Source organism: Urocampus carinirostris, chromosome 14 (genome assembly GCF_059441175.1).
Source record: "Urocampus carinirostris isolate Australia breed hairy pipefish chromosome 14, RoL_Ucar_1.0, whole genome shotgun sequence".
Lineage (NCBI taxonomy): Eukaryota > Metazoa > Chordata > Actinopteri > Syngnathiformes > Syngnathidae > Urocampus > Urocampus carinirostris.
In genome coordinates this window covers 5,698,201-5,724,295 of record NC_142362.1, presented here as the reverse complement: position 1 = coordinate 5,724,295, position 26,095 = coordinate 5,698,201, and the positions used below count along the sequence as shown (strand labels likewise).

General features: G+C 40.5%; 1 protein-coding gene and 1 long non-coding RNA gene across 3 annotated transcripts in view; one reads left to right on the top strand and one right to left on the bottom strand.

The window, feature by feature from the left end:
• The window catches only part of LOC148352542 (low-density lipoprotein receptor-related protein 1B-like), a 583,719-nt gene that overhangs the window by 544,933 nt on the left and 12,691 nt on the right, over positions 1–26,095 (top strand). Inside the window, exons 78-85 of the mRNA XM_088353080.1 lie at positions 3,159–3,265; positions 7,677–7,793; positions 7,868–8,041; positions 12,485–12,610; positions 16,869–17,033; positions 21,186–21,347; positions 24,823–24,997; positions 25,806–25,910. Coding sequence (XP_088209206.1) covers positions 3,159–3,265; positions 7,677–7,793; positions 7,868–8,041; positions 12,485–12,610; positions 16,869–17,033; positions 21,186–21,347; positions 24,823–24,997; positions 25,806–25,910 — 1,131 coding nt within the window. The remainder of the gene's footprint in view (positions 1–3,158; positions 3,266–7,676; positions 7,794–7,867; positions 8,042–12,484; positions 12,611–16,868; positions 17,034–21,185; positions 21,348–24,822; positions 24,998–25,805; positions 25,911–26,095) is intronic.
• LOC148352541 (uncharacterized) overlaps positions 3,089–26,095 on the bottom strand; it is a 111,907-nt gene continuing 88,900 nt past the window's right edge. For both annotated transcript variants that reach the window (XR_015852724.1, XR_015852725.1), the window contains one exon: positions 3,089–3,249. This is a non-coding gene — a long non-coding RNA (uncharacterized LOC148352541). The remainder of the gene's footprint in view (positions 3,250–26,095) is intronic.

Sequence of the window (26,095 nt, the reverse complement as noted above, 5' to 3'; positions counted from 1 at the left end):
GATCACAGCCAAACCCAGTGGAGTTCATTTCAAGCTGGCCGCAATAACACATTTCAATGGCCTGAACTGAAAACAAATGTGCTCTGCCGGCCCGATCCCAGAAATCGTCCACAAGGGGGTAATGGATTGTGGCCACAAATGTGAATTTCACATTAGGCAGGCCGGATTGGCATCCCCTGTGAAATAAAGTGCCTTCTGGTGGTCCCTGCTCGCGGTAATATGGGTCTGGGGATAATGAATTGTGTCCAAAAAAGAGCTATCAGGCCCAAAATGAAGTGCGCTCGTCCAGCCCTAGCTTTCAGCGATAGTCGACCAGGGATAATAGATCACGGCCAAACCCAGTGGAGTTCACTTTAAGCTGTTCGCAATGGCAGACTTCAGTGGCCTGAACTGAAAACAAATGCGCTCTGCCGGTCCTTCCCAAAAATTGTCGACCAGGGGTAATGGATACAGCCATAAACGTGAATTTATTGTTATCGCGTCCAGGAGTTGATTGAGGAAGCGTCGGGAGGGAAAGCGAGGTTGAAGGTCCGGCCTCCTGCTACCGCTAAGCTAGCAACCCTAACGAACTACCCCTACGAAGCCAGATCCATTACCCTTGAAATAAATGACTTGGAGCTGCAACTTGTGGGAAAACGCTCCATTTGGGACTCTTATTCATCACGGAGACATGGCTCAAGTCGAGAATACCCGATGCTAGCGCGTGGCTAGCTAGCCTTCCACTTTCGTTTTACTTTTCTCATTAACCTCGTAAACCAAGGGATCTCTGTATAGATTAGTACCTCTACTTACAAATGTTTTGGAAGTCTCTTCGTAACCTGAAAACGTTGTGAGTTGAGACACATTTTAAATGTCAATGCGCTAATGCGTTCCAAGCCCCACAAAAAGATGATTTTTTTTTTTTTAATCATTAAAGAGCATTAGAAGAATAACCCAAAATCTAGAGGCACATCGGTTAAAATAACAAAGAATAAAGGACATAATAAAAATATAAATTTACCTTTTTGCCTCGTATTTCTTAAGAAAACTGATCCAATGACGTCTGCTTTTGACAACATTTTTTCTGGGTGATTCCTTTCCACGAATTCCGAAACCTCATGGAATTTTGCTTGATTTTTTTTAAATTTGTGCTGATGGAACGATGCGTCCTCCTCCTTGCCATCATGCTGGAACCCCCTCGTCCTCCTCGTCTGTGAATTTTGGAGTGGTCGTCTTTGGGTGTCGCCCCAAAACATATGTAGACTAATATGGCAGAAAAACATTTATTTCGTTACAAGAGTTGACACAGTGTTTTGTCATTCGTCTCTCGGAGACATCAGCTTTTTATCCCCTTCGTTCAGAAATATCACGTGTTATTTTTCCCAGAGTGGGTGCGTCCTTTTTCGATTCATTACGTGTTTTCCCCGAAGTTGGAGAAGACGTCTTGACCCAGCCAACCTTCTCTCAGTTTCGCAATCGCCCAGCTGTTCTAAATCAAGCCGAGCTTTATTCTCTCGATGACACTTTCTCAGCGATTCCTGTGTCTTTCATCCTCAATTCTGTTGGTAATCTCTGACCCACAGCTATTCCACAACATGAACTCTGAACTGTGACGGTGACACCAAGGGCATGCTGGGAGTATGCATGCGCACCGGGTTGCCAGGCAGATTTTAAGCGGTAGCCAGTTTTTTTACGTTCAGAAAACTCTGGCCGGGTTGCGTACTGTACTGTGTTTTTGACTTTGTATCCTGAAACACCATTGTAACTAGAGGTAAGATCTTGGGCCCAGACCCAAACTTGGCCCGAAATTCAGGCCGGGTTCTGGCTTAAAATGTCAATCATTAAGTCGGGTTGGGCTAGATTTTCTAGCCCATGATCTTACCTCCAAACTAGAGGCAATGGCTTACTGTTCAGTTACTTTGTAACCTGAAACTTTCATAAGTAGGGACATTCGTAAGCAGAGGTACCACTGGATAAGGCGCACCGGGTTTCAGAGGTACACGTTCGATACCGCCTAATGAACTGTCCGGCCAATGTTCATAATAATGAGCGTAATGCTAACGCGGCTCCTGCCACGCGAACAGCACGATTCTCGTTTATTCATCCCATCTTTCGAAGGCGGCCGGACTGTAATTGCCAAAGTCGGCCATTAGGATGTGAGCAGGTAATGGAGTGTAGGCTGCGTTTCCATTCCAACACAACCTAATGAGATGGCCGACTGCGAATGTGGAGCTGAGGTGATCATAACCGTCGATAGCAGTCAATGGGAAATTGAGGTTAGACGGGGTGGGAAACTGGTCGGAGTCGGGGGCCGCGTTTAGTTGAAAAAATATGGACCCATCCTGGAGACGGATCCAATGATATCATTTATAATTAAATGCGGGCTTAATGTTCGGTGTCAGGATGGGAAGAGCGAAATGGACTGAATATTTAGTCAATGTGAGTGTGTTTTTGACTGTAGCTAAGAGGGATATGGCTTCGGTTTCATGATATCTTGATGACTAGATATGCATGTATAGTACTTATATACCGAGCCATAGTGGGAGGTAGTTCGAGTCAAGTACGCACTCACATTCGTGCATTCTTAAATAACTATACATACAGACATCTGAATGTTATATTTCTTGATATTATTTTTAAATCCATCAGTTTCATCACATTGATTTTAAATTACTCACAACTAAAGAAAATACTATAAGAGGCCCCTGTTTTAGTCAATTATTTTCCCATCAAGTCAAACCTTAAGTACCGGTATCATTTTCCGTTCATTTTGCCGGCTGTGATTTTTGAACTGTGGACTTTAATGAAGGACATTTAGTTTCAATCGCGGGACTCGAAGTCGGGTTTGGGTTAATTTTGTGTTTGTGTTACATGTTTAAATGTGGGGGCATGCGGCTTATATACAGGTGCGGCTTGTGTATGTACAAAATCGGTTTTCCTCTTAAAATGTGGTGGGTGCGGCTTATAATCAGGTGCGCTCTATAGTCCGGAATTTACGGTATTATTCCCTTCCCTATTGGACTATCGCCTGCATGTAAATGTACTCACTGTAGAGAAATTGTGAAGAACACCTTTCAGGGTTGTCACAAACGGTGGGTGTAATCTTATTATCACGTACGGCGGAGGTGATTATTCACTTTTCTCGCAGTCGTCCGATCTTTTTTTTGTCTGTCGTGCAGGATGATGTACTGGAGCGTCGTAGGCGACCACTCTCACATCGAGGAATCCGCCATGGACGGTTCTTTGCGGAGGGTGCTTTTGGAGAAGAACCTGAGGAGACCCACCGGTAAGGTGACGGTGTTTGAAGGCAAGGTTTCACAGTTTGTTATATTGGGGAATAGAAACAAAAAGCATGATAGTTTAGGGTCTTGGGTGGGACCATTAGGATAGAAGACAACGTGGTCGGCTTCATTGTTACTGTAAGTATAACTTAAGGCAACTGAGTGTCATTGTAATTTCCCCTTTAATCACACCAATCCATACCTGGAACTATTTAGTGCATTGATTTGGTGTTGAAAGTGAGGTCCTTAAGTCCGGGGACCTGGTCGGGACCAGAATCACTGGATGCGGTCCGTTGAACCCGTGTTTGGCTGATTCCGGCTGGTTTTGAAGTCGCAGCACCGAATCTAACGGGTTCCTTCGCCTGCTGAATCTGAACCGTTAGTCTCTTGTTAAGAAAGACTTTCTTGATGCTGATTGGCTCCCAGGCTCAAACAGAACTAAATTGTTCCGACACCTTGGGCGTCAGGAACACCTTTCTTCATGAAATCTTTGAGAGTTATTTTGGAAAGACCGTTGTTGGGTGTCTCCCCCAAAAAATACGCAGAGAAGAGATATGACAAAAAGGGAAACGGGCTTTATTGCATTCGGGGCACGTTCCAGACGTTTAACATTGGCTTTTCTAGTGTTCTCAAATAAAGTTAAGCTATCTCATGAAGGTCGTCCGCCCCGGCTCCTCAGCATATCAGCTTGTGACCTCTTGCAACAAGGTCATCCCATGACCTTCACCAGATGCCTTCATGCTTATCATCAGTTATTATCCACATTCCACTACAGTACCTCCACAATATCAAACCTGTGTGCGTAAACTCAGACTAGCTGTGGAGTATCAAATGATAGATATAATACAAAACACTACAAGGTAAATACTAGAAAAATACTACAGAAATACCACGACAGTAATACAAACACAGTAGAAATACTACAAAAATACTACTACAGTAATATTATAATACAAACACACTACTGCATAAATATTTCAACAGAAATACGACAATAGAACTGCAGTATTACTACAAATATACTACTATGGAAATAGTAAAAAATGATACAGATATAATACAAAACACTACAAGGTAAATACTAGAAAAATACTACTACAGTAATATTATAATACAAACATACTACTGCATAAATATTTCAACAGAAATATGACAATAGAACTGCAGTATTACTACAAAGATTCTACTATGGAAATAGCAAAAAATGATACAGATATAATACAAAACTCTACAAGGTAAATACTAGAAAAATACTACTACAGTAATATTATAATACAAACATACTACTGCATAAATATTTCAACAGAAATACGACAATAGAACTGCAGTATTACTACAAAGATACTACTATGGAAATAGTACAAAATGATACAGATATAATACAAAACACTGCAAGGTAAATACTAGGAAAATACTACAGAAATACCACGACAGTAATACTATATTACAAAAAACTACTACAGGAATATAATGCTACAAAAAATGAACCTACAGAGATATTACAAAAGAAATAGTATCGGAAAATACAACTAGTAAAAAATACTGGCAAAAATACTACGATGGAAATATGACTAAAAATACTACAGAAATATCACAAAATACCACTACAGAAATGAGACATACAGAGCAAAATTACTACTACAGAAATATTTGAACCAAAATACTACAAAAATACAAAACACTAAAGAAATACTATGAAAATACTACTATAAAAATACTACTATAAAAATACTACTTTAAAAATACGTAAAAAATACTTCTGCAAAAATACAGAAATATTACAACTGAAAAATACTACAAATGCACTAAAACTATTCTCAAAAGGAAGTACTACAAAAATACTACATAAACGCTCAAAATAATAAAAAAAAATACTACAATAGGAGAACTACAAAAACAAAACTACAGAAATACGACAAAAATTCAACTATAAAAATACTACTATAAAAATACTACTTTAAAAATACGTAAAAAATACTTCTGCAAAAATACAGAAATATTACAACTGAAAAATACTACAAATGCACTAAAACTATTCTCAAAAGGAAGTACTACAAAAATACTACATAAACGCTCAAAATAATAAAAAAAATACTAAAATAGGAGAACTACAAAAACAAAACTACAGAAATACGACAAAAATACAACTATATTACTACAAAACTAAATATCAAATAAGAATTACGAAATACTGTAAAAATACTACTTTAAAAATATGTCAAAAATACTTCTGCAAAAATACTATAAAATATATTCTAAATATAAAATACAATACAACTGAAAAATACTACAAATAGACAAAAAAAATCCTAAAAAGGAAATACTACAAAAATACTACATGAATGCCCATGATAATAAAATATACTACAATAGGAGAACTACAAAAACAAAACTACAGAAATACGGCAAGAATACAACTATATTACTACAAAACTAATTATCAAATAAGAATTAAGAAATACTGTAAAAATACTACTTTAAAAATATGTCAAAAATACTTCTGCAAAAATAATATAAAATATATTCCAAATATAAAATACATTACAACTGAAAAATACTACAAATAGACTAACATTTTTCTAAAAAGAAAATACTACAAAAATACTACATGAATGCCCAAAATAATAAAATATACTACAATAGGAGAACTACAAAAACAAAGCTACAGAAATACTACAAAAATTCAACTATATTACTACAAAACTAATTATCAAATAAGAATTAAGAAATACTGTAAAAATACTACTTTAAAAATATGTCAAAAATACTTCTGCAAAAATACTATAAAATATATTCCAAATATAAAATACATTACAACTGAAAAATACTACAAATAGAATAAACCTTTTTCTAAAAAGGAAATACTACAAAAATACTACATAAATGCCCAAAATAATAAAAAAATACTACAATAGGAGAACTACAAAAACAAAGCTACAGAAATGCTACAAAAATACAACTATATTACTACAAAACTAATTATCAAATAAGAATTAAGAAATACTGTAAAAATACTACTTTAAAAATATGTCAAAAATACTTCTGCAAAAATACTATAAAATATATTCCAAATTTAAAATACATTACAACTAAAAAATACTACAAATAGGCTAAAACTATTCTAAAAATGAAATACTACAAAAATACGACATAAATGCCCAAAATAATAAAATATACTACAATACGATAACTACAAAAACAAACCTACAGAAATAAGACAAAAATACAATTATATTAATATTACAGAAATACTACATCGGAACTACTACAAAAGACTAAAGAAATACTATAAAAATACTACTTTAAAAATACATCAAAAATACTTCTGCAAAAATACTATAAAATACAGAAATATTACTACTGAAAAATACTTCAAAGAGACTAGAACCATTCTAAAAATTAAATACTCCTACATAAATGCCCCAAATAATAAAATATACTAAAATAGGAGAACTACAAAGACAAACCTACAGAAATACGCCAAGAATACAATTATGTTAATATTACAGAAATACTACATTGGAATTACAACAAAAGACTAAAGAAATACTATAAAAATACATCAAAAATATTTCTGCAAAAATACTATAAAATACAAAAATATTACTACTGAAAAATACTACAAATAAACTAAAACTATTCTAAAAATGAAATACTACAAAAATACTACATAAATGCTCAAAATAATAAAATATACTATAAAAGGAGAACTACAAAACAAACCTACAGAAATACGAAAAAAATACTACATTGGAACCACTACAAAAGACTAAAAAAATACTATAAAAATACTACATCAAAAATACTTCTCCAAAAATACTATAAAATACAGAAATATTACTACTGAAAAATACTACAAATAGACTAAAACTGTTCTCAAAAGGAAATACTACAAAAATACTACATAAATGCCCACAATACTATACAAAATAATAAAATACATTACAATAGGAGAACTACAAAAACAAATCTAGAGAAATACGACAAAAATACAATCATGTTAATATTACAGAAACATACATTGGAATTACTAAAAAAAGACTAAAGAAATACTTTAAAAATACTATAAAAATACATCAAAAATACTTCTGCAAAAATACTTCTGCAAAAATACTATAAAATACAGAAATATTACAACTGAAAAATACTACAAATAGACTAAAACTGTTCTCAAAAGGAAATACTACAAAAATACTACATAAATGCCCACAATACTACACAAAATAATAAAATATACTACAATTGGAGAAGTACAAAAACAAAACTACAGAAATACTACAAAAATACAACTATACAACAGTACTCTGAAAGCTGAATGCTGTCTCAAAATGAATGACTCTACAGTTGCCAAGGCTTTTAATCATCGATTGGTTGTTGCAGCCCTCAACAAAAGTCTTTGTTTCCCGTTCCCCGCAGGGCTCGCCATCGATTATTTCAACCAACGTTTGTACTGGGCCGATCCCGAGCTTTCTCGGATCGGCAGCGTGCGATTGGACGGTTCCGACCCGCTGACGACGATCGACGAGAGACATGGTGATTTCCGGGGTAAAAGGTCTGGTTTTTGCCATAGGGAGTTGACGTCGGGGGGGTTTTTGGTGGTTTCGCAGGCGTCTCCCAACCTTATCGGATCGACTTGTTCGAGGATTATATCTACGGGACCGGACTCAAACACGAAGTCTTCAGGATTCACAAGTTCGGGAAAGAGTCGGTGGAGTTTTTGAACTTGGGGGTGGAGAAAGCCACCAATGTTTTGATCGCACACCGGTTCAAACATCAGGACGGTAAATGTTTTTTTTTTTTAGTTTGATTCCATAAAGAGATGAAAAATATTATAGGAAAGGATTTTGGTAACGGATAATTTGAGAATGTGTCTATGATGCAATAATCAGTCCTCAAAGACACCAATGTTTTGATTGCACGGCAGTTCAAATCCCAGGTTTATTTTATTTAGCATTGTCTGGTTCCGCAACGGCCAATTTGCAGAAGAAGAATGTTTCCCAGTCCAATGTTTTTGATTTCTCTTTTTTTCCTCTCTTCTATTTCTCGCTTTATCTGTTCCTATTGCTCTCTTTATCGGTCTGTTTTTGTCTTTTTCTCTTTCTTTCTATCTCTTTCTCTCCACTGCTCGCCATCTCCTCTCTCTTTCGCTCTCTCTTTTTTTTTCTATTCTTTGTTTTTCTCATTTTCGCTTTTCTTTCTCTGTCTTTTTCTCCTTTTTCTTTCTCAATTGCTCTCTTTATTGTTTTGGAATCCTCTCCCTTACTCTTTGTAACTTTCTGTCTTTTGTCTCTGTCTCTCTCTCTCTTAATCTCTCTCACTCTCCTGCTCTCTCTTGTTCTCTTCATCTCATTTCTCCATCCCTCTCTTTCCTTTCTCTTGTTCTCTTGTACTCATTTTCCCTCTCTCTATTTCTTTCCCTTTCTGTCTTTTTATTAGTTTTCTTTCTTTGTTTCTTTCTTTCTTTATTTTGCATCCTGTGTTTATATCTCCCTCTTACTCTATATAACTTTCTCTCCTCTGCTCTCCCTCTCCTCTCTCTTGGTCTATTTATTCCCCCCTCTCTTTTTCTCTATTCTTTTTCTAAATTTCTCTTTTCTTTCTCTGTTTTTTCTCCTTTTTCTTTCTCTACTGCTCTCTTTATCCCCCTGTTTTTCTCTTTTTCTCTCTCTGTTTCCATCTCTTTCTCTCCTCTGCTCTCCCTCTCCTCTTTCTTGGTCTATTCATCCCACCTCTCTCTATCTCTCTCTCTTTTTCTCTGTTTATTCTTTTTTTCTCAATTTCTCTTTCATCTCTGTCTTTTTTTCCTTTTTCCTTATCTATTGCTTTATCTCTTTCGCATCCTGTGTTCAATAAATTTATCTCCTCTGCTCTCCATCTCCTCTTTCTTGGTCTATTTATCCCCCCATCGCTCTCATTGTCTCTCTCTCTTTCTCTGTTCTTTTTTTCTAGATTTCTCTTTCATCTCTCTGTCTTTTTCTCCTTTTTCCTTATCTATTGCTTTCTTTATCTCTTTTGCATCCTGTGTGTATATCTCCCTTTTACTCTCTTTATCTTTCTCTCTTTTGTTTCTGTCTCGCTTATTCTCTCTCACTCTCCCGCTCTCTTCATCCCATTTCTCCATCTCTCTCTCTCTCTCTCTCTCTATCTCCTTTCTCTTGTTCTCTTTTTCTCATTTTCCCTCTCTATTTCTTTCCCTTTCTGTCCCTTTCTTTCTTTTCTTTGTTTCTCTCTCTCTCTTGGTCTCTCTTTCTTTCTCTCTCCCCCCTTTATTAAGCTAAAGAGAGTATTAAAAAAGCTATAATTTGGTTCAAAAACATGCCAGTTACGCCCTTGCTGGAAATGAATTCTATTGTTTTGCTTTATTTTGAAAAACGGCCAGTAGATTAAACACAAACAGTCGAGGAAACGATATAGAAAAAAATCTAATCAGAATTGAATCGGGAGCCTCCGAAAAGACCCTCAACCCTCCAGTTGAGGCACGCTTAGGCTCCCAGTCCTGCCCCTCGAGAAGGTTTCTTCCTTCGGTGCGGCCCCCGAGCCCAGACGAGTCCGACTCTGCTCTGCAGTCATCACGCAACAGTGAGCCCGAACGTCGGTCAATTTCTCAAAGAGAAGCTCTTCTTTCCTCCCTGAGAGACTCATTAAACCCGGCGAGCATGGCGCGGGACCGCTCTTCCACAAAACCCCCGTTTGTTCCTACGACAAGGCGTCCACACGTATTATCAATTCATCACGAATCAACAAATGTTTGTTTCCGATGCCGTCCACGAGATCCAATCGAAAGCCCTGCTGAGTGTGATTTCCATGAATTTGGGAGATTTCTGTAACCAATTAGGGAAGTTTGCGCGTTCGCGCGGTTGACGCATGTGGAATCGTGCGTATGCTTGACCTGAGCTCTTGACAACTCCGGTGGTACGGAACCTCTGAACGAAGAGTTTCAATTAACGAGTGAAGGTTACAAAGTTTTTGCTTCGTTAAAATAAAAGAAAGAAAATAAAAAACATTCCTGTGTGATTGTTTAATTAAAGTTACAGCAACTTTAATTTTAAGTGGACAAGAAGTGCTTACGTATCATCAATCATCTCTCATGCTACGTCACTCATCTCGCACATTTGCTTTATTCCGATTTCGACATTTTCGCTCTGCTTGGAAATTCCGGAATTTCGGTTCATTTGGCAATTTGCATACTCAACAGCCAATCAGAAGCCTGCGTCAAATAACTTCCTGCTTCCGGACTTTCCCGAGGTCGCGCATTCAAACTTCATTTTCCAAAGTAGACGCGCAGAGAACACAAGAAAACGGATAAGTGGTTAGGAATCGAGCTAAAACCTCAGCCCCAGAAGAAAGATTCAAAAGAAGCTAACAAAATGGATGACGCTACAAAACGTAAACGTACATTAAAGAAGAAAAAACTAAAAAAAAAATATTTCGTTTTATTTATTTCTGTATTTATTTTTCAAATCAAACGTTTGCTTTATTCCGAAATCTTCGTTCGGTTTGGAAATGTTGGCATTTCGGTGCGTTCGGCAATTCGCATACTCGGCAGCCAATCAGAAGCCTGCCTCGAATAACTTAATGCTTCTGGACTTTCCCGAGTGTTATAAAGTCGCGCTTTTGCATATAGACGCTCAGAGAACACAAGAAAAATGGAGAAGTGGTTAGGAATCAAGCCAAAACCTTTGCCCCAGAAGATTCAAAAGAAGCTAACAAAATTGATGACGCTACAAAATGTAAACGTACATTAAAAGCATCATGGAAAGAGGAGTTCACGTGGCTAGTAGTATGAATGAAGATGAGTTAATACAGGTACATACTGATGGCAGATGGAAAACAGCGATTCCATATACATGCAACGAATGCTATAAATCGATGATAATAAACTTAATTTTAAAGTGTTGTTCTGTTATATATTTTGATTATCAATCCTTAATACTTTGCAACAATGTTTTTTTTTCGATGAGTTGTCTTATTGTGTTTCAAGTTGTGAAAAATGGGGCAGGCAACTTTTTGGCGGGGCCGGCATCTTTTCAGTCCGCTAACTTTTTCTCATGAGTTTCAGACATTGCCGTTTCGTTAGCAACCAGGAAATCCCTCTATGATAAGTGCTCATAATAAACTCGCATTTTAATCAATTGTTTATCTTATTTCTGGATTTCTTTAACGATCAAAAAGATGCCTGCCCCATTTTTCACAACTTGAAACACAATAAGGTGACAAATCGCTAAAAAAAAACATTGTTGCAAAGTATTAGGGATGGATAATTGGAAAAAGTATAAAGTATATCTGAATCTGTACCAGTATCGACTCATCATCATTCATGCAATGTTTGCGTTGCATCGTCTGCTAAAAGCCACGTGAACTCCTCTTTCCACAATGCTTTTAATGTACGTTTACGTTTTGTAGCGTCATCAATTTTGTTAGCTTCTTTTGAATCTTTCTTCTAGGGCAGAGGACTCCTGGAAACATTCTTGGAAAGACTTACAAATAACTTTTTTAAAGCAAGGGTCTCCAACATGATCCTTGTGAGGATCTGGATGCCCCCTAAGGATAGTTCATGTTTCCTGTTCTGAAAATAGCTAATCACTGCTGTTTCATTGGGATTTTCTTGTTAAATCATTCTTAATTGGTTGACTTAGTCTGTTACTATGGTAATACCATAGTAACAACCCAGTAATAACATAATACGCTGTTATTTTAGAAAATGACATAAATAAATTCCAGTTCTTGGGTTTCGTTGACAAATCTATTCAAGCATCGGTAATTATTTTTAAGCAATTCATTAAGAGACTAGAATGAGAATCTTTTCTCATTTATTAAACAAATTCATTTATTGATTTTTTTATTGACTTATTTTACAGGAAATACAACAAACTAAATTGTATAAAGTGAAAAATGTGCAATTATTTTACTTCAGTATCCGGCTACCTTTTTAGCATCGTAGCTAGCTAGCATTTTAATCAATTATTTCTCTTGTTTCTGGATTTTTTTAGCGATCAAAAAGGTGTGTTAAGGGTTCACCAGGATACTTTAAGGTCTTCAGGACATGCCTATCATTTTTGGATTATTTCATACCTTGAAAATGTGTTGATTACGCAAGTTATTTGAGTTCTGGAATGAATTAACCTCATATGAAGAGATACCACTGGTGAAATATTCGAACATCGCCCTCCGTTTTTTTAAAAAAAACCCTGATCACAGACCCCCTTCCTCCTTTTTCTTGACAGCTTCAAATCCCTGCCTGAGGATGTCTTGCGATTTCATGTGTTTGCTGAACCCGACGGGCGCCAGATGTTCTTGTCCGGAGGGCAAAATGCTGATCAACGGCAGCTGCAGTGATGTCAACACCACAGGTGGGCTTCGTACCTGAGATCCAGTTACGCAAAACTAGCGAGTAGAACATTCCGGGAATCAAGCTAGCTAACCCGAAGGGGGGTTGCCACTGACTTTGCATGGAGTAAGTCTCAGGTGGAACACTGTGGGGTCTAAATCGACCTCCTACATCAGGGGTGTCAAACTCATTTGAACTCGGGGGCCGCACGGTAGAGCAAACATTCTCTCGGGGGCCGGACGAGTAGATTCAAGAGAAAGAAAAAGGGATAAAAAAAAGAGAGAAAGAGGGAGGGAAAAGGAGATAGGGCGGCACAAAGAGAGAGGGAGAGAGCGTGAGAAACAAAAGATAAAAAGTCGTGAGAGAGGTGGAAAAGAAAGGAAGAGGAAGAAAGAATCCAAAGAGAAATAGAAAGACAGAAGGAGAGAAAAGAGAAAAGAAAGCGCAAAGGGTAGGAAGAGAGAAAGAGAAAAGAGAGAAAAGGAAAAAAGAAAGTAAGAGCAAAAGAGGTTAAAAGACACAGAGAGAGAAAGAGACAAAGAGCAACAAAGGAAGAGAAAAAGAGAGACACAGAAAGTGAAAGAGACAGAGTGGGAGAAAAGGGGTGGAAAAGAGAAAAAAAAGAAAGAAAGAAGGAAAGAAAGAAAGACATAGAGAAAGAAGGAAAGAAAGAAAGACAGAAACAAAGAAAGATAGAAAGACAGAAAAAAAAAGAAAGAAAGAAAGCAAGAAGGAAAGAAAGAACGACAGAAACAAAGAAAAACAGAAAGACAGAAACAAAAAAGAAAAAAGAGAGAAAGAAAGAGAAAGAAAGAAAGAAAGAAAGAAAGAGAAAGAAAGAAAGAAAGAAATACAAGTACAGTGTCTTTGTTCGAGGCACCTGGCTTTGGCAACATCAAGTTGACATATTTCAACCTGCAGCTCGTTTTTCTCTTGCGCTTCTCTGAGTGTTGTCTCGCGGGCCGGATTCAATCCCTTAGCGGGCCTGATCGGGCCCGCGGGCCGCCTGTTTGACACCGGTGTCCTACATGTTGTGGGAGAGCTATTTACAGGTTGCTGACGCTAGAAAAGGTACACCAGGCATTCGGCTTTTTTTAGGAGAGAGGAAGGGGCCAGAAGAGGAGGAAACTTACGTCCATCTCCTTGGTCGCGCTCAATCTTCCCTGTCATTTTGCAGGGGTCTGAGCGTTCACACAAAGTCGGTGAGCAACGCTTGAAACAACAGTGAGCCACCATAATCCCAAGTGTGGCAAGATAATTCATTATCAAGTTACATTTTGCGGAGTTTCCGGCAATGCAAAATTATTTTTCTCTTTTGAATGAATTGACTCGTGTACTATTGTAAAAGTTGTACGGCCTACAAACGTCGTTTGTTCTTACAATTCTTTCACAAGATTTCCATTTCTTTTTATTTCCTGATATATTTTGTCGCATAATATTCACATTTTTGGGGGCTTATTGAGTCGGTTGTAAGATACAGAACTGTATTTAATGACATTTTTGAGTGGAAGTACAATGTTAGCAACAAGATTCACTTGATATCATTGGAAATTATTTGAATGCCACACAAACTTTTTCTTCTTTTTTCCCTGTTTTTTTTTTCTACTTTTTTTTTTAAAGTTACTTTTTCTTTTTGTTCTCTATTTACTTTTATCCTACATTTCTTTCTTTTCTTTTTTTCTAAATTTTTCCTTTTTTTTCTTCCTTTTGTTTCTTTTTTTCTCAGCGTTTCACTACTTTTTCATTTTGGTATTTTTTTTCTTTTTTGTTCTATTCCCCCCTTCCTTTAAGTCATTTTGTGCATCATTTTACTTAATATTTGGTCATGTTGGGATTAAAGAAGCAAAAACAAACCGAAGAGTCGTTTAGGACCCGAAAGAGCCGGTTCCTTTTTAGTGAGCCGAGCCGAAGAAGCCGGTTCTCGACATACTCTACTAACTTTACTCAACTTCGTTCGACTTTGACTCGACTTCAAAATACCGCATTTCGGACACAACGTCAGGGGAACCCGTGTATTTTGACCTTCATGCACTGTAACTTTGACTTAAGTCGCTTCTTAATAAGTAATTTTGAGCCCTCATTTTTGTGCGCTGGCTAGATTTTCTTGTGCGCCGAGAATGGACGAGCAGTGCGCAATTGCGCACACGCGTAGCTTAGAGGGAACACTGGTCGCACTCCCATCTCTGGGGGGCCCCTCCCCCACCACACTGCATTTATTTAGGCAGAACAAAGACAGAGAAAGAAAGAAACGCCTCCTTGAGCGGTACCAATATTTGAAACAGAAACGTGATACCATCTGGTTTAGAGATACACACTTTTTGGGGAGGTACCCTAAGCCCACCTTACAAACACAAAAACTATTTCATTCTTTTTCTATTGTAGCACAGGGATCTCGATCTCGCAGCCCCAGGGGCCGAATACGACCCGCGGGGTGATAGTTTGAGGACCTTTATATGAATGTCTGAAGGGACTGAGTGTATCATTAACTGCCTTCTAAGAAGATATACATGCGATAAGGGTTATAAGTAGATTTATTTTATTTTATTTTTAGTACAATCTAAAGAACACCATCCCTACTGTGAAGCATGGGGGTGGTAGCATCATGCTTTGGGGGTGTTTTTTGCAGTGGTTCCCTTAACCACTAGGGTCCCAGGGGCACCATTTTCTGTGGTGTGTCTTGGGCAAGTACAACCTGGTGGCGCCCATCCCTCTCCAGGCTAACACATGTTTGCACCTGGTCTCGAACCGGGCACCTTTCGCGTGTCAGGCGAATGTGCTAAACGGATTTAAGAAATGAACTTTAAAATAAACATCCAGGTTTTAAAATATTTATAGGTAGAGAAATTTGCTTTTATTTTAAATAACATTAGCCTCACTGTTGGCTGTCTTGCTGCTACAGGTAACCCCAAATAACCACAACAACAAAAAACTGTCTTTCTTTTCTTTTTTCCTTGTTTTTGCCTGGCTTTTTGTTTGTTCTGTCTTTTTCTTTTAGTTTTTCTTTTCTTGGGATTTTCTTGTTAAATCATTCTTAATTGGTTGACTTAGTCTGTTACCATGGTAATAACAGAGTAACAACCCAGTAATAACATAATACGCTGTTATTTTAGAAAATGACATAAATAAAGGGGAAAGTTCTTGGGTTTCGTTGACAAATAAATCTATTCAAGCATTGGTAATTATTTTTAAGCAATTCATTAAGAGACTAGAATGAGAATCTTTTCATTTATTAGACAAATTAATTTATTAATTTTTTTTATTGACTTATTTTACAGGAAATACAACAAACTAAATTGTATAAAGCGAAAAATGTGCAATTATTTTATTTCGGTATCTGGCCACCTTTTTAGCATTGTAGCTAGCTATCTTACTACCATTTAAGCTATTTAGCAAGTTATCTATGTTACATAGCGAACATGCTAGTTATCAAGCTAAATTTGGCTGTTTACCTTTCTAGCTAACCATTGTTGGGAATTCATATCAAAATGTACCGTTTACCAAATTGTTCAAATTAGTTATCTGACTCCATTAAGTAATCACAACCTACATTCACCCGACAATTTATGCACGCTCGTTTTTTGACGGAAAAGATGAACAGGAAGGCCGACATTTCCACACGGGGGCAGATTTAATTTCATTAAGAATTTAACTAAGTGTACTCCATCGAAAACGGCTGAATTAGTGTCTTTGGAGTCTCTGGGAAGCCCTCTTCTGAAAGACCTTTAGCTCTCTCCTATTGGTCATCTTCTCCCCGCAAAATGGCGCGCCGACTCCTCCCATGGGCGTGCCAACAAAGCCCCCTGGGCTTCACCATCTCGGAGAAGAGCGCCGCGATGTCTGGAACACTCAAAACAACACCGAGCGTTTCTACGTCATCAGGGCCTTGTTCTCAAAACAACGCCTGCCGTCCTCCCTCTGGATGTGCCGATTATCTCTTCAGCAGTACGTCCCGTTCTGTAAACAACATGCCTGCCCTGAACTTTCACTGCTCATTGAATAAAGGCACAGTCAGTAAATAACTACAGCAATAAACTCAATAAATGTAACTTGTATTCAATCATATAAAATCCTTTATAGTCAAATGTATAAAATCCTTCACCCTAAAGCTACTTTTTTAGCTATTTATTAAGGCATCTAGCTAAATAGCTATTTTTGAAATATGCCCTTTGCTCTTATTATCAAGAAAAAGTCGATTTTAGCTTGAAAAGGTTGGAGAGCCTTGTTTCAAAGTGTCTTTTAAAGTGTCTTACTGAAAACCACGTTAATTGTTGTTTCCTAAGGCGACCTGTGCCGTCCCCCCTGCGAAAACGGAGGACGATGCCTGGCCAACGAAAAGGGAGAATGGCGCTGCTACTGCTGGCCGGATTTCTCGGGCGAACGCTGCCAGGTCAACCACTGCAACGACTATTGCCTCAACGGCGGAACCTGCGCCGGCTCGCCGTTGGGTAAGCCCAAAGCGACTTTCCGCCGCGTGAAAACGCTTCTTCAATCGACATCGGCTCGTCAAAACGAAAAGTCCGGAGTTGTCATCTGTCGGCTAGAAAGAGTCAAGGTGGTAGCGCTGAGGGTTGGGACTCTAGGGAATGGTCTGCGTAGGGATTTTAAATCTGGGCGGCTTGACGAGCTAGCGAATGATCTTTCCGTTCCATCACGTCTCTATATTCCGTGGCAGCTGAGGTCTGCACTTTTGCAGAACCGCTTTGCACAAAACTGGATTTCAGTTTGACGTTTTGATTGTCAGGAGAAAAAAAATCACAAGTTGATAGTAAAATGATTGCCAGACGCGTCCCGGCATTGCATTGGCATCAGACAGTTAGCGCAGATTGTGAATTCCCTGTTCCACATCATCCCAAAGATACTCCATAGTATTGAGGTCTGGTGACTATGGAGGCCATTTCAGTAGTCAAGTCATGTTTATTTGTGACACCCTTAATCACAAAGAGTCTCAAAGAGCTGCACAGACCACAGATTATTGCAAACCACAGACTATTATGACACCGTCCCCTGATCTAAAACCTACATGAGGGCAAGGGAAAACTCAAAAACCTCAAGTCAAGAAAAGTTTATTTGTGACGCCCTTAATCACAAAGAGTCTCAAAGGACTGCACAGACCACAGATTATTGTAAACCACAGACTATTATGACACCGTCCCCTGATCTAAAACCTACACGAGGGCAAGGGAAAACTCAAAAACCTCAAGTCAAGTCATGTTTATTTGTGACACCTTTAATCACAAAGAGTCTCAAAGGGCTGCACAGACCACAGATTATTGTAAACCACAGACTATTATGACACCGTCCCCTGATCTAAAACCAACATGAGGGCAAGGGAAAACTCAAAAACCTCAAGTCAAGTCATGTTTATTTGTGACACCCTTAATCACAAAGAGTCTCGAAGGGCTGCACAGACCACAAATTATTGCAAACCACAGACTATTATGACACCGTCCCCTGATCTAAAACCTACACGAGGGCAAGGGAAAACTCAAAAACCTCAAGTCAAGAAAAGTTTATTTGTGACGCCCTTAATCACAAAGAGCCTCAAAGGACTGCACAGACCACAGATTATTGTAAACCACAGACTATTATGACACCGTCCCCTGATCTAAAACCTACACGAGGGCAAGGGAAAACTCAAAAACCTCAAGTCAAGTCATGTTTATTTGTGACACCCTTAATCACAAAGAGTCTCAAAGGGCTGCACAGACCACAGATTATTGCAAACCACAGACTATTATGACACCATCCCCTGATCTAAAACCTACATGAGGGCAAGGGAAAACTCAAAAACCTCAAGTCAAGTCAGGTTTATTTGTATAGGCCTTAATCAAAGGGCTGCACAGACCACAGATTATTGCAAACCACAGAGTATTATGACACCATCCCCTGATCTAAAACCTACATGAGGGCAAATAACACACAGCTATTGTCAACATAAAATATAGGTTATTCATAAGCTTTAGAATATAAGTGTGTTTTAATCTTAGTTTAAAGATTTCCACTGAGGTTGCAAATCCAATCTCAGGGGGAGGAGCATTCCACAGCCCTGAATGGCTAGAGTCACTTGCAACATAGCGGCAGAGTCTGTGGAGGCTCTGGCAGGGCCGTTATCAGGGGTGGGCAGGGATGGTCAGTGCCCACCTGAGTCTGAAAAAATGAAAAAAGACTAACAAAATTAGAAAAAAATGAAGTAGAATAGGAAGAGGTAGAGAAACAAAGGAGAAAATACTAAAGCAAGAAAAAAAGGGAAAAAGGAAAAGCGAAAAAGAAGATGAGGAAAATAAGAAAAATGGGAAAAAGCAAGAGAAACGCTACAAAAAACAAAAGAAAAAACAAAAGGATAAAGAGAAAATAGAATAATAAAGCAAGAAAAAGGGATTTAAAAAGCTATAAAAAAAAGGAAAGCATAAAAGGAAAAAACAGTGTTCTAATAAATTAAGATGTTTTCGAAAAATATGTTGTTCTATAAATCATAAAAACATTGATTTTCTTTCTTCCCTTGACCGCAAGCCAGAAGAGTGACCTAGAAACTTTGCTCGGCAAGCAATAAGTCCCACGTTCGAATCCCCGATCCCGTTTCAATGGGTTCGTTTTCCGACATATTTTAGAAGAGAGCAAACTAAAAGGACGGCGCTTTTCTATTCATTTCACACTCGACGGTCGGCCGAGTTTCCACAAAGCCTCAAACAATTACAAAGTCAATTTTCCGTTCTAAACGCTCTTTAAGTTGCCCGGGATTGATTTCTACTTTCAAGGTAGCGCCGCCTTCCTGTTCCGCGTTCGGCTAATGAACTTCTAACGAGGGCTCGATGGTAATGAAGCCTTTTTTTTTTTTTCCGAAATTACCGACGTTTTGTTTACGTTTGCGTCGAGAGGGCAGTGAGAAAAAACGGTTTATTGTCGGTTGTGGTTCTATCATCGTCACGGCAACCATGGAGATCCATCTGTGGGTCTGTAGTAGTGATTGGATCGGTCCAAATCGATTTTGTTGATACTGACCAAGTACTTGGTTTGGATCGATACTATTGTACTGGGATCAATACTTGGCCTCTCCACAATTATCTTTTCTGCTTTCCCTCAGCCACTCCGTAAGTGTTTGCCTTAGTCAAGACTGACAGGCACAATTTTAGCACTTCTCTGTACCTGGCCTGCTGATGCACACTGCCTGCCAAGCAGAAAAAAGGGCCAAATGTATGCGCCCCCTCCCAACAGAAGTTGAAAATGACAGCCACTCCCTAAGTGTTTCCCTGAGTTGTGACTGACAGGCACAATTTGAGCGCTTCTCTCTACCTGGCCTGCTGCTGCGTCCTGCCTGCCAAGCAGAAAAGAGGGCCAAATCCTTACGTACCCCTATGAAAAGTTGATACTGACAGCCACTCCGTAAGTGTTTGAATGAATCGTGACTAACAGGCATAATTTTAGCGTCTCCCTTTACCTGGCCTGCTGCTGCTGCGTCCTGCCTGCCAAGCAGAAAAGAGGGCCAAATATATGCGCACCACTAACGGAAGTTAATAATGACAGCCATTCCCTAAGTGTTTCCCTGAGTTGTGACTGACAGGCACAATTTGAGCGCTTCTCTCTACCTGGCCTGCTGCTGCGTCCTGCCTGCCAAGCAGAAAAGAGGGCCGAATCCTTACGTACCCCTATGAAAAGTTGATACTGACAGCCACTCCCTGTTTGCCTGAGTCGTGACTGACAAGCACAATCTGAGCGCCTCTCTCTACCTCGCCTGCTGCTGCGTACTGCCTGCCAAGCAGAAAAGAGGGCCAAATATATGCGCACCCCTAACGGAAGTTAATGATGACAGCCACTCCCTGTTTGCCTGAGTCGTGACTGACAGGCAGAATTTGAGCGCCTCTCTCTACCCGGCCTGCTGCTGCGTACTGCCTGCCAAGCAGAAAAAGGGGCAAAATCTATGCGCATCCCTACCGAAGCTAATAATGACTCCCACTCCTTAACTTTCCCCAGAGTTGTGACTGACAGGCACAGTATTAGTGCCTCTCTCTACCTAGCCTGCTGCTGCGTCCTGCCTGCCAAGCAGAAAAGAGGGCCAAATCTATGCGCGCCCCTACCGGAAGTTAATAATGATAGCCACTCCCTAACTGTTTGCCTGAGTCGTGACTGACAGGCACAATTTGAGCGCCTCTTTTTACCTGGCCAAGTAGAAGAGACCAGAAAAATCTATGCGACCGAAAGAGCCGGTTCCTTTTTAGTGAGCCGAGCCGAAGAAGCCGGTTCTCTACTAACTTTACTCAACTTCGTTCTACTTCGACTCGACTTCAAAATACCGCATTTAGGACACAACGTCAGGGGAACCCGTGCATTTTTACCTTCATGCACTATAACTTTGACTTAAGTCGTTTCTTAATTAGTAATTTTGAGCCCTCATTTTTGTGCGCTGGCTAGAATTTCTTGTGCGCTGAGAATGTGCCAGCAGTGCGCAATTGCACGCGCGCAGCTTAGAGGGAACACTGGTCTGAAGCTAAAATCGCTCTTGCGATGCACGTTATAACGCAAATAAATCCAGCATTAGCTTTCAAGTCTTCACCGTGTTTCCCCCCCTCCTAATCCCTTCTCTCTGGTCTCCATTTATCTAGGTAAGCCCACTTGCCATTGCCCTCTGGGCTTCTCCGGTCCTTTCTGCGAGAAGAGGATCTGCGACGGTTACTGTTTGAACGGTGGAACGTGCGACGTCACCGGGGGCAACCAGCCCGTTTGCCGATGTTTGTCGGAATACACCGGGGAGAGATGCGCATTTCGTAAGTCCCACACTTCCCATCTTTGCCCTTAAAACCCAATACGGTGGTACCTCGAGCGAATTTTCCCCTTAGGAAATCATTAAAAATGATTTGATCCGTTCCATCCATCCATCCATTATCGGCACCGCTTATCCTCAGTAGGGTCGCGGGGGTGCTGGAGCCCATACCAGCCATCTTCGGGCAGTGGGCAGGGGACACCCTCAACCGCTTGCCAGCCAATCAGAGGGCACACAGAGACAGACAACCATCCAATCGCTCACCTAGGGACAATTTGGACCGGCCAATTAACTTGCCATGCATGTTTTTGGAATGTGGGAGGAAACCGGAGTGCCCGGAAGAGACCCACGCGAGTACGGGGAGAACATGCAAACTCCGCACAGGAAGGTTGGTAGCTGGATTCCAACCCATGACCTCAGAACTGTGCCGCACACGCGCTAACCAATGCGCCGCCGTGCTGCCCCTTGATCCGTTCCGTTAATTTCTTAAATAATTTAACTCGGTGAACTCCATTGAATTAGCCGAATTAGTGTCGCTCGAGTCTCCGTCAAGCCTCCCTCTCTCGTTCTTCCTTACTTCCTTCTCTCGGCCCACGTTTTTTCCCCGCAAGCTAGTGTGCCGGCTCCTCCCATGGGCGTGCCAGGAAAGCCCCCTCACCTCGATGTCTGGAATGGTCAAAACATCCCCGAGCGTTTCTACGTCACCAGGGCCGTCTGCGTCGAGAAGTGCTGATTATCTTATCAGCCCTTTGCCCCAATTCCCCGCTGTTCCTGTAAACATCATTCTTTACTAGGTTGCATTGACCTCGCCCCACAGCTCAGCCAGTGAATATCTTTGCATTTAAATGTAATTTGTATTTGATCGTAAAACCTAACCTTATCTTCTCTGTTCCTTTATCTTCTTGGCTTTTTTACCTCACTGTGAATGTGTGAAACTGGAGTGTCATGCCCAATTTCGTTGTCACAATATGTGAACCCATTTTGTAACAATGACAATATATTCTATTCTATTCTATTCTAAAAAAAATCCTAGTCTTACTGTGAGTAAATAGGTTAATTATGGCGTACCATGGGAATCATAACCATGAATAAGGGAAGCAATTGGCAGAAAGTGACAGGAATGAGACCGAGAGGCTGTTGTTGATAACTTAAGTACTTACTGTACACCTAAAATTAATGTTACTGTAACTTTAGAAGAACGTGCACCCACTCATTTTTCTAGCATTCTTTTGGGGGGGCTGTAGTAGTTTACATGTGCAAACCGGAATGCTGATGCTGGTGTTAAGCGCTCTCTAGTGGTAGTCTCTGGGACTGCCTGAGATTTTTCTTGTAAATATATTATATATACCACAGCCATATCCCCCTAGTGGGAGGTGGCTAGAGTCATTTCTGACTCTTTTTTAGGAGATTGATTTAGAGGAGGGGATTCCCAGCCCCCTCGCTCAACCCAACTGAGGTGTTGGGAGTCATTAGGGGACCAAACCCCCCAACCCCTAATGCCGAACGCCAAGCAGGGAGGCAACGGGTACCAATGTTTTAGGTATGACTCGGCTGAGGCTTGAACCACAACCTTCCAGTCTCGGGGCGGGCGCCATGCCCCCAAGGCCACCGAGCTGGTCTTGTAAATAAAACTTCACTGTACATCAAACTAGCCTAGGCTGTTTTTGTGCAGGAGTGCTAATGATTTTATTTTCCTTTCTCCGCATTGCTTTGTAATCATTGTTAAGTAGGTCCAACAATTTTGGCTGCGCCTCATTAGCGTCCCTCCGTTGTTTTTTTTGCCCAACGGGTGAAATGTATTCAAGTGTGCCCCAGATGTCGTCTGATAAGGATAATTAAGTCCCATTAAAAGCCTTTAGAGTAGATTGGGGGAAGTGCAAAGTTGTACCACTTTCAAAGATAAGAGTCTCGTAATACTTTAACAGTAAGAAACAGAATGAGATCAAGTTTTGCTAGAGACCACGTGGATGATCTTGAAAAGGGCTGTAAGATTTTTATAAACCCAGAAAATCACAATGCCACGCATTCGTTTTAACAGTAAGAATTTAACGGGGAACTCCTCCCAGACTTTTTGGAGTACCCCATCGATTCATATACCCAAAATTCTGGCCCGACCTGGACTCTTGTGGCACAGCCAGCCCAAGTATTAGCGCAAGCTAGCTGTAAACAAATTATGCTAATGGCCTCATGTTGATGAGTTAAACTAATGGAGACATGCTAAAAAGTGATGCCAACGGCTAAATGCTAACTTCTTCATGCTAAAAATGTTGGTAATGGCAATATTTTAACGACTTCATATGTAAAAATTATGCTAATGGCCTCATGTTGATGAGTTATGCTAGTGGATACATGCTAGAAGGTGATGCTAACGTGTAATAACAGTGTTATTACTACGTTATTAACATGAATGTGTTTTTTTAGACCTCCACAAGGCATATCCTTGTTGCTAATGGTTGTGGGCCCATCTCAAATGAACTTGCCAGTACTGGGGGGGTGTGGGGTGGCGGAGTCCCCCCACAGAACCAAGTAAAAAATGACAGAAACATCTGAGTTAAAAACGTTATGCTAACTCATAATGCTAACAACTGGGGTTATATATACATACCGGGATCATCTTCCAGATCAATCACAACTCTTACAATTGCCGCGGGAATTGTCTAGTTCTAAATATTATTACTATTGTTGTTATCATCATTGGTGTATTTAATAGGGAAGATGAAGGAGTTGGGTAAATAAGCATCTGCTTCTTACTACCCCTTTTCAAAGATCCATCCATCCATTATCTGCACCGCTTATCCTCAGTTGGGTCGCGGGGGTGCTGGAGCATGTTATTATGTAACATTATTTTGTTGTTGAGTTATTGTTTTTGTTCTGTTTTTATTTCAATGTTCGAAATACTGTTTTCATTCATTCATTCATCAATCAATCGGAAAAATAATCAACAGATTCAGCGATTATTCATCCATCCATCCATTATCTGTACCGCTTATCCTCAGTAGGGTCGCGGGGGTGCTGGAGCCCATCTCAGCCATCTCCTGGCAGTGGGCAGGGGACACCCTCAACCGCTTGCCAGCCAATCAGAGGGCACACCTTGTCAGACGATTCGCGCGCTCATTCATACCTAGGGACAATTAGGATCGGTCAATTAACCTGACATGCATGTTTTTGGAATGTGGGAGGAAACCGGAGTGCCCGGAGGAAATCCACACAAGGACAGGGAGAACCTGCAAACTCCGCACAGGAAGGTTGGTGGCTGGATTTGAACCCAAGACCTCAGAACTGTGCCGCACACGCGGTAACCACTGCCCCACCGTGCTGCCCAGTGATTATTCGAATAATCCTTATTTGCCGCCTTAATATTTTTTATTGATACAAGTTGATGAAACCCTGGCGGTCCACCAGGACCTTCAGAAGCACTGCGGTTGACTAAATCCTTTCCCTCCCACTGTCTTCTTCTCACCATTCTCTCTCTGGAACAGATATCTGTCACCACTACTGCGTGAAGTCCAAGGCATGCACGCTATCCAGCAGCGGCTACGTGGAATGCGTCTGCCCGGCCAGGTACGAAGGAAACAAATGCGAAGTGGACAAATGTCTCCGTTGCCACGGCGCCCCCTGCCTCATTAGCGAAGAGACGGCCGACGTGCTTTGCAAGTGAGTTATCGCCCGTCGCGTCTTCTGCATTATTTATACCTTTGTCAAATCCCAGATGTCACCGCGCCCGTTAAATAATTGCAGCTATTATGCCTAATGTGAGCAGGCGCTGCCAAGAGTTGCCGGCGTCACGGGTTCGATGCTCAGATTTACGATAAAGGGATGGAACGAGCGACGGAGATTGTTGTTTGATGACTATCGTGCCTGAAATCGGCTTTTTACGACCAAGTGAATGGAAATGATCTCTATCCAAATCCAGTATTGGTTGGTTGGATCTCTTAAACACTAGGTTCGTAGGGGCACCATTTCCTGTGGTGTGTCTTGGGCAAGTACAGCCTGGTGGCGCCCATCCCTCTCCAGGCTGACATGTGTTTAGGTCTCGAACCGGGGACCTTTCTCATGTTGGGCGAATATGCTAACCACCCGGACCAAAACTTCACATTCACAGATCCCTTACGCACCAGGGTCCTGGAGGCACTATTTCCTGTGGTGTGTCTTGGGCAAGTACAGCCTAGTGGCGCCCATCCCTCTCCAGACCAACATGTGTTTTGGTCTCGAACTGAGGACCTTTCGTGTGTTAGGCGAATATGCTAACCACTAGACTGTGGAACAAAACTTTGCATTCATGGATCCCTTAAGCACCAGGGTCCTAGAGGCACTATGTCCTGTGGTGTGTCTTGGGCAAGTACGGTCTAGTGGTGCCCATCCCTCCCCAGCCCAACATGTGTTTCCATGCTCCAATAACCGAACACATAATCCATTACTGGAAAGTTGTACTTTTTCAACCTGTCGTTCTTTCCTTTTTTAGTTGCACAAACGGGCGAATCGCTCCGAGCTGTCAACTATGTGACGGCTATTGCTACAACGGAGGCACGTGTCACCTGGACCCCGACACCAACCTGCCTTTCTGTCAGTAAGTCCCCGTTCATCAAACGGCCCCCTTCTCCTTAGGGGGCGCCGTGCAGACTTGCGGGGGCCCGAACCCACTCGGGTTGCCATGTTGTAACACGTCCCTGCGACTTGAAGCGGATCTCAAAAAGAAAAATATCCCAGCTTACCATTTTGCGCGAATCGCACGGAGGTTTGTCTGACTCTCTT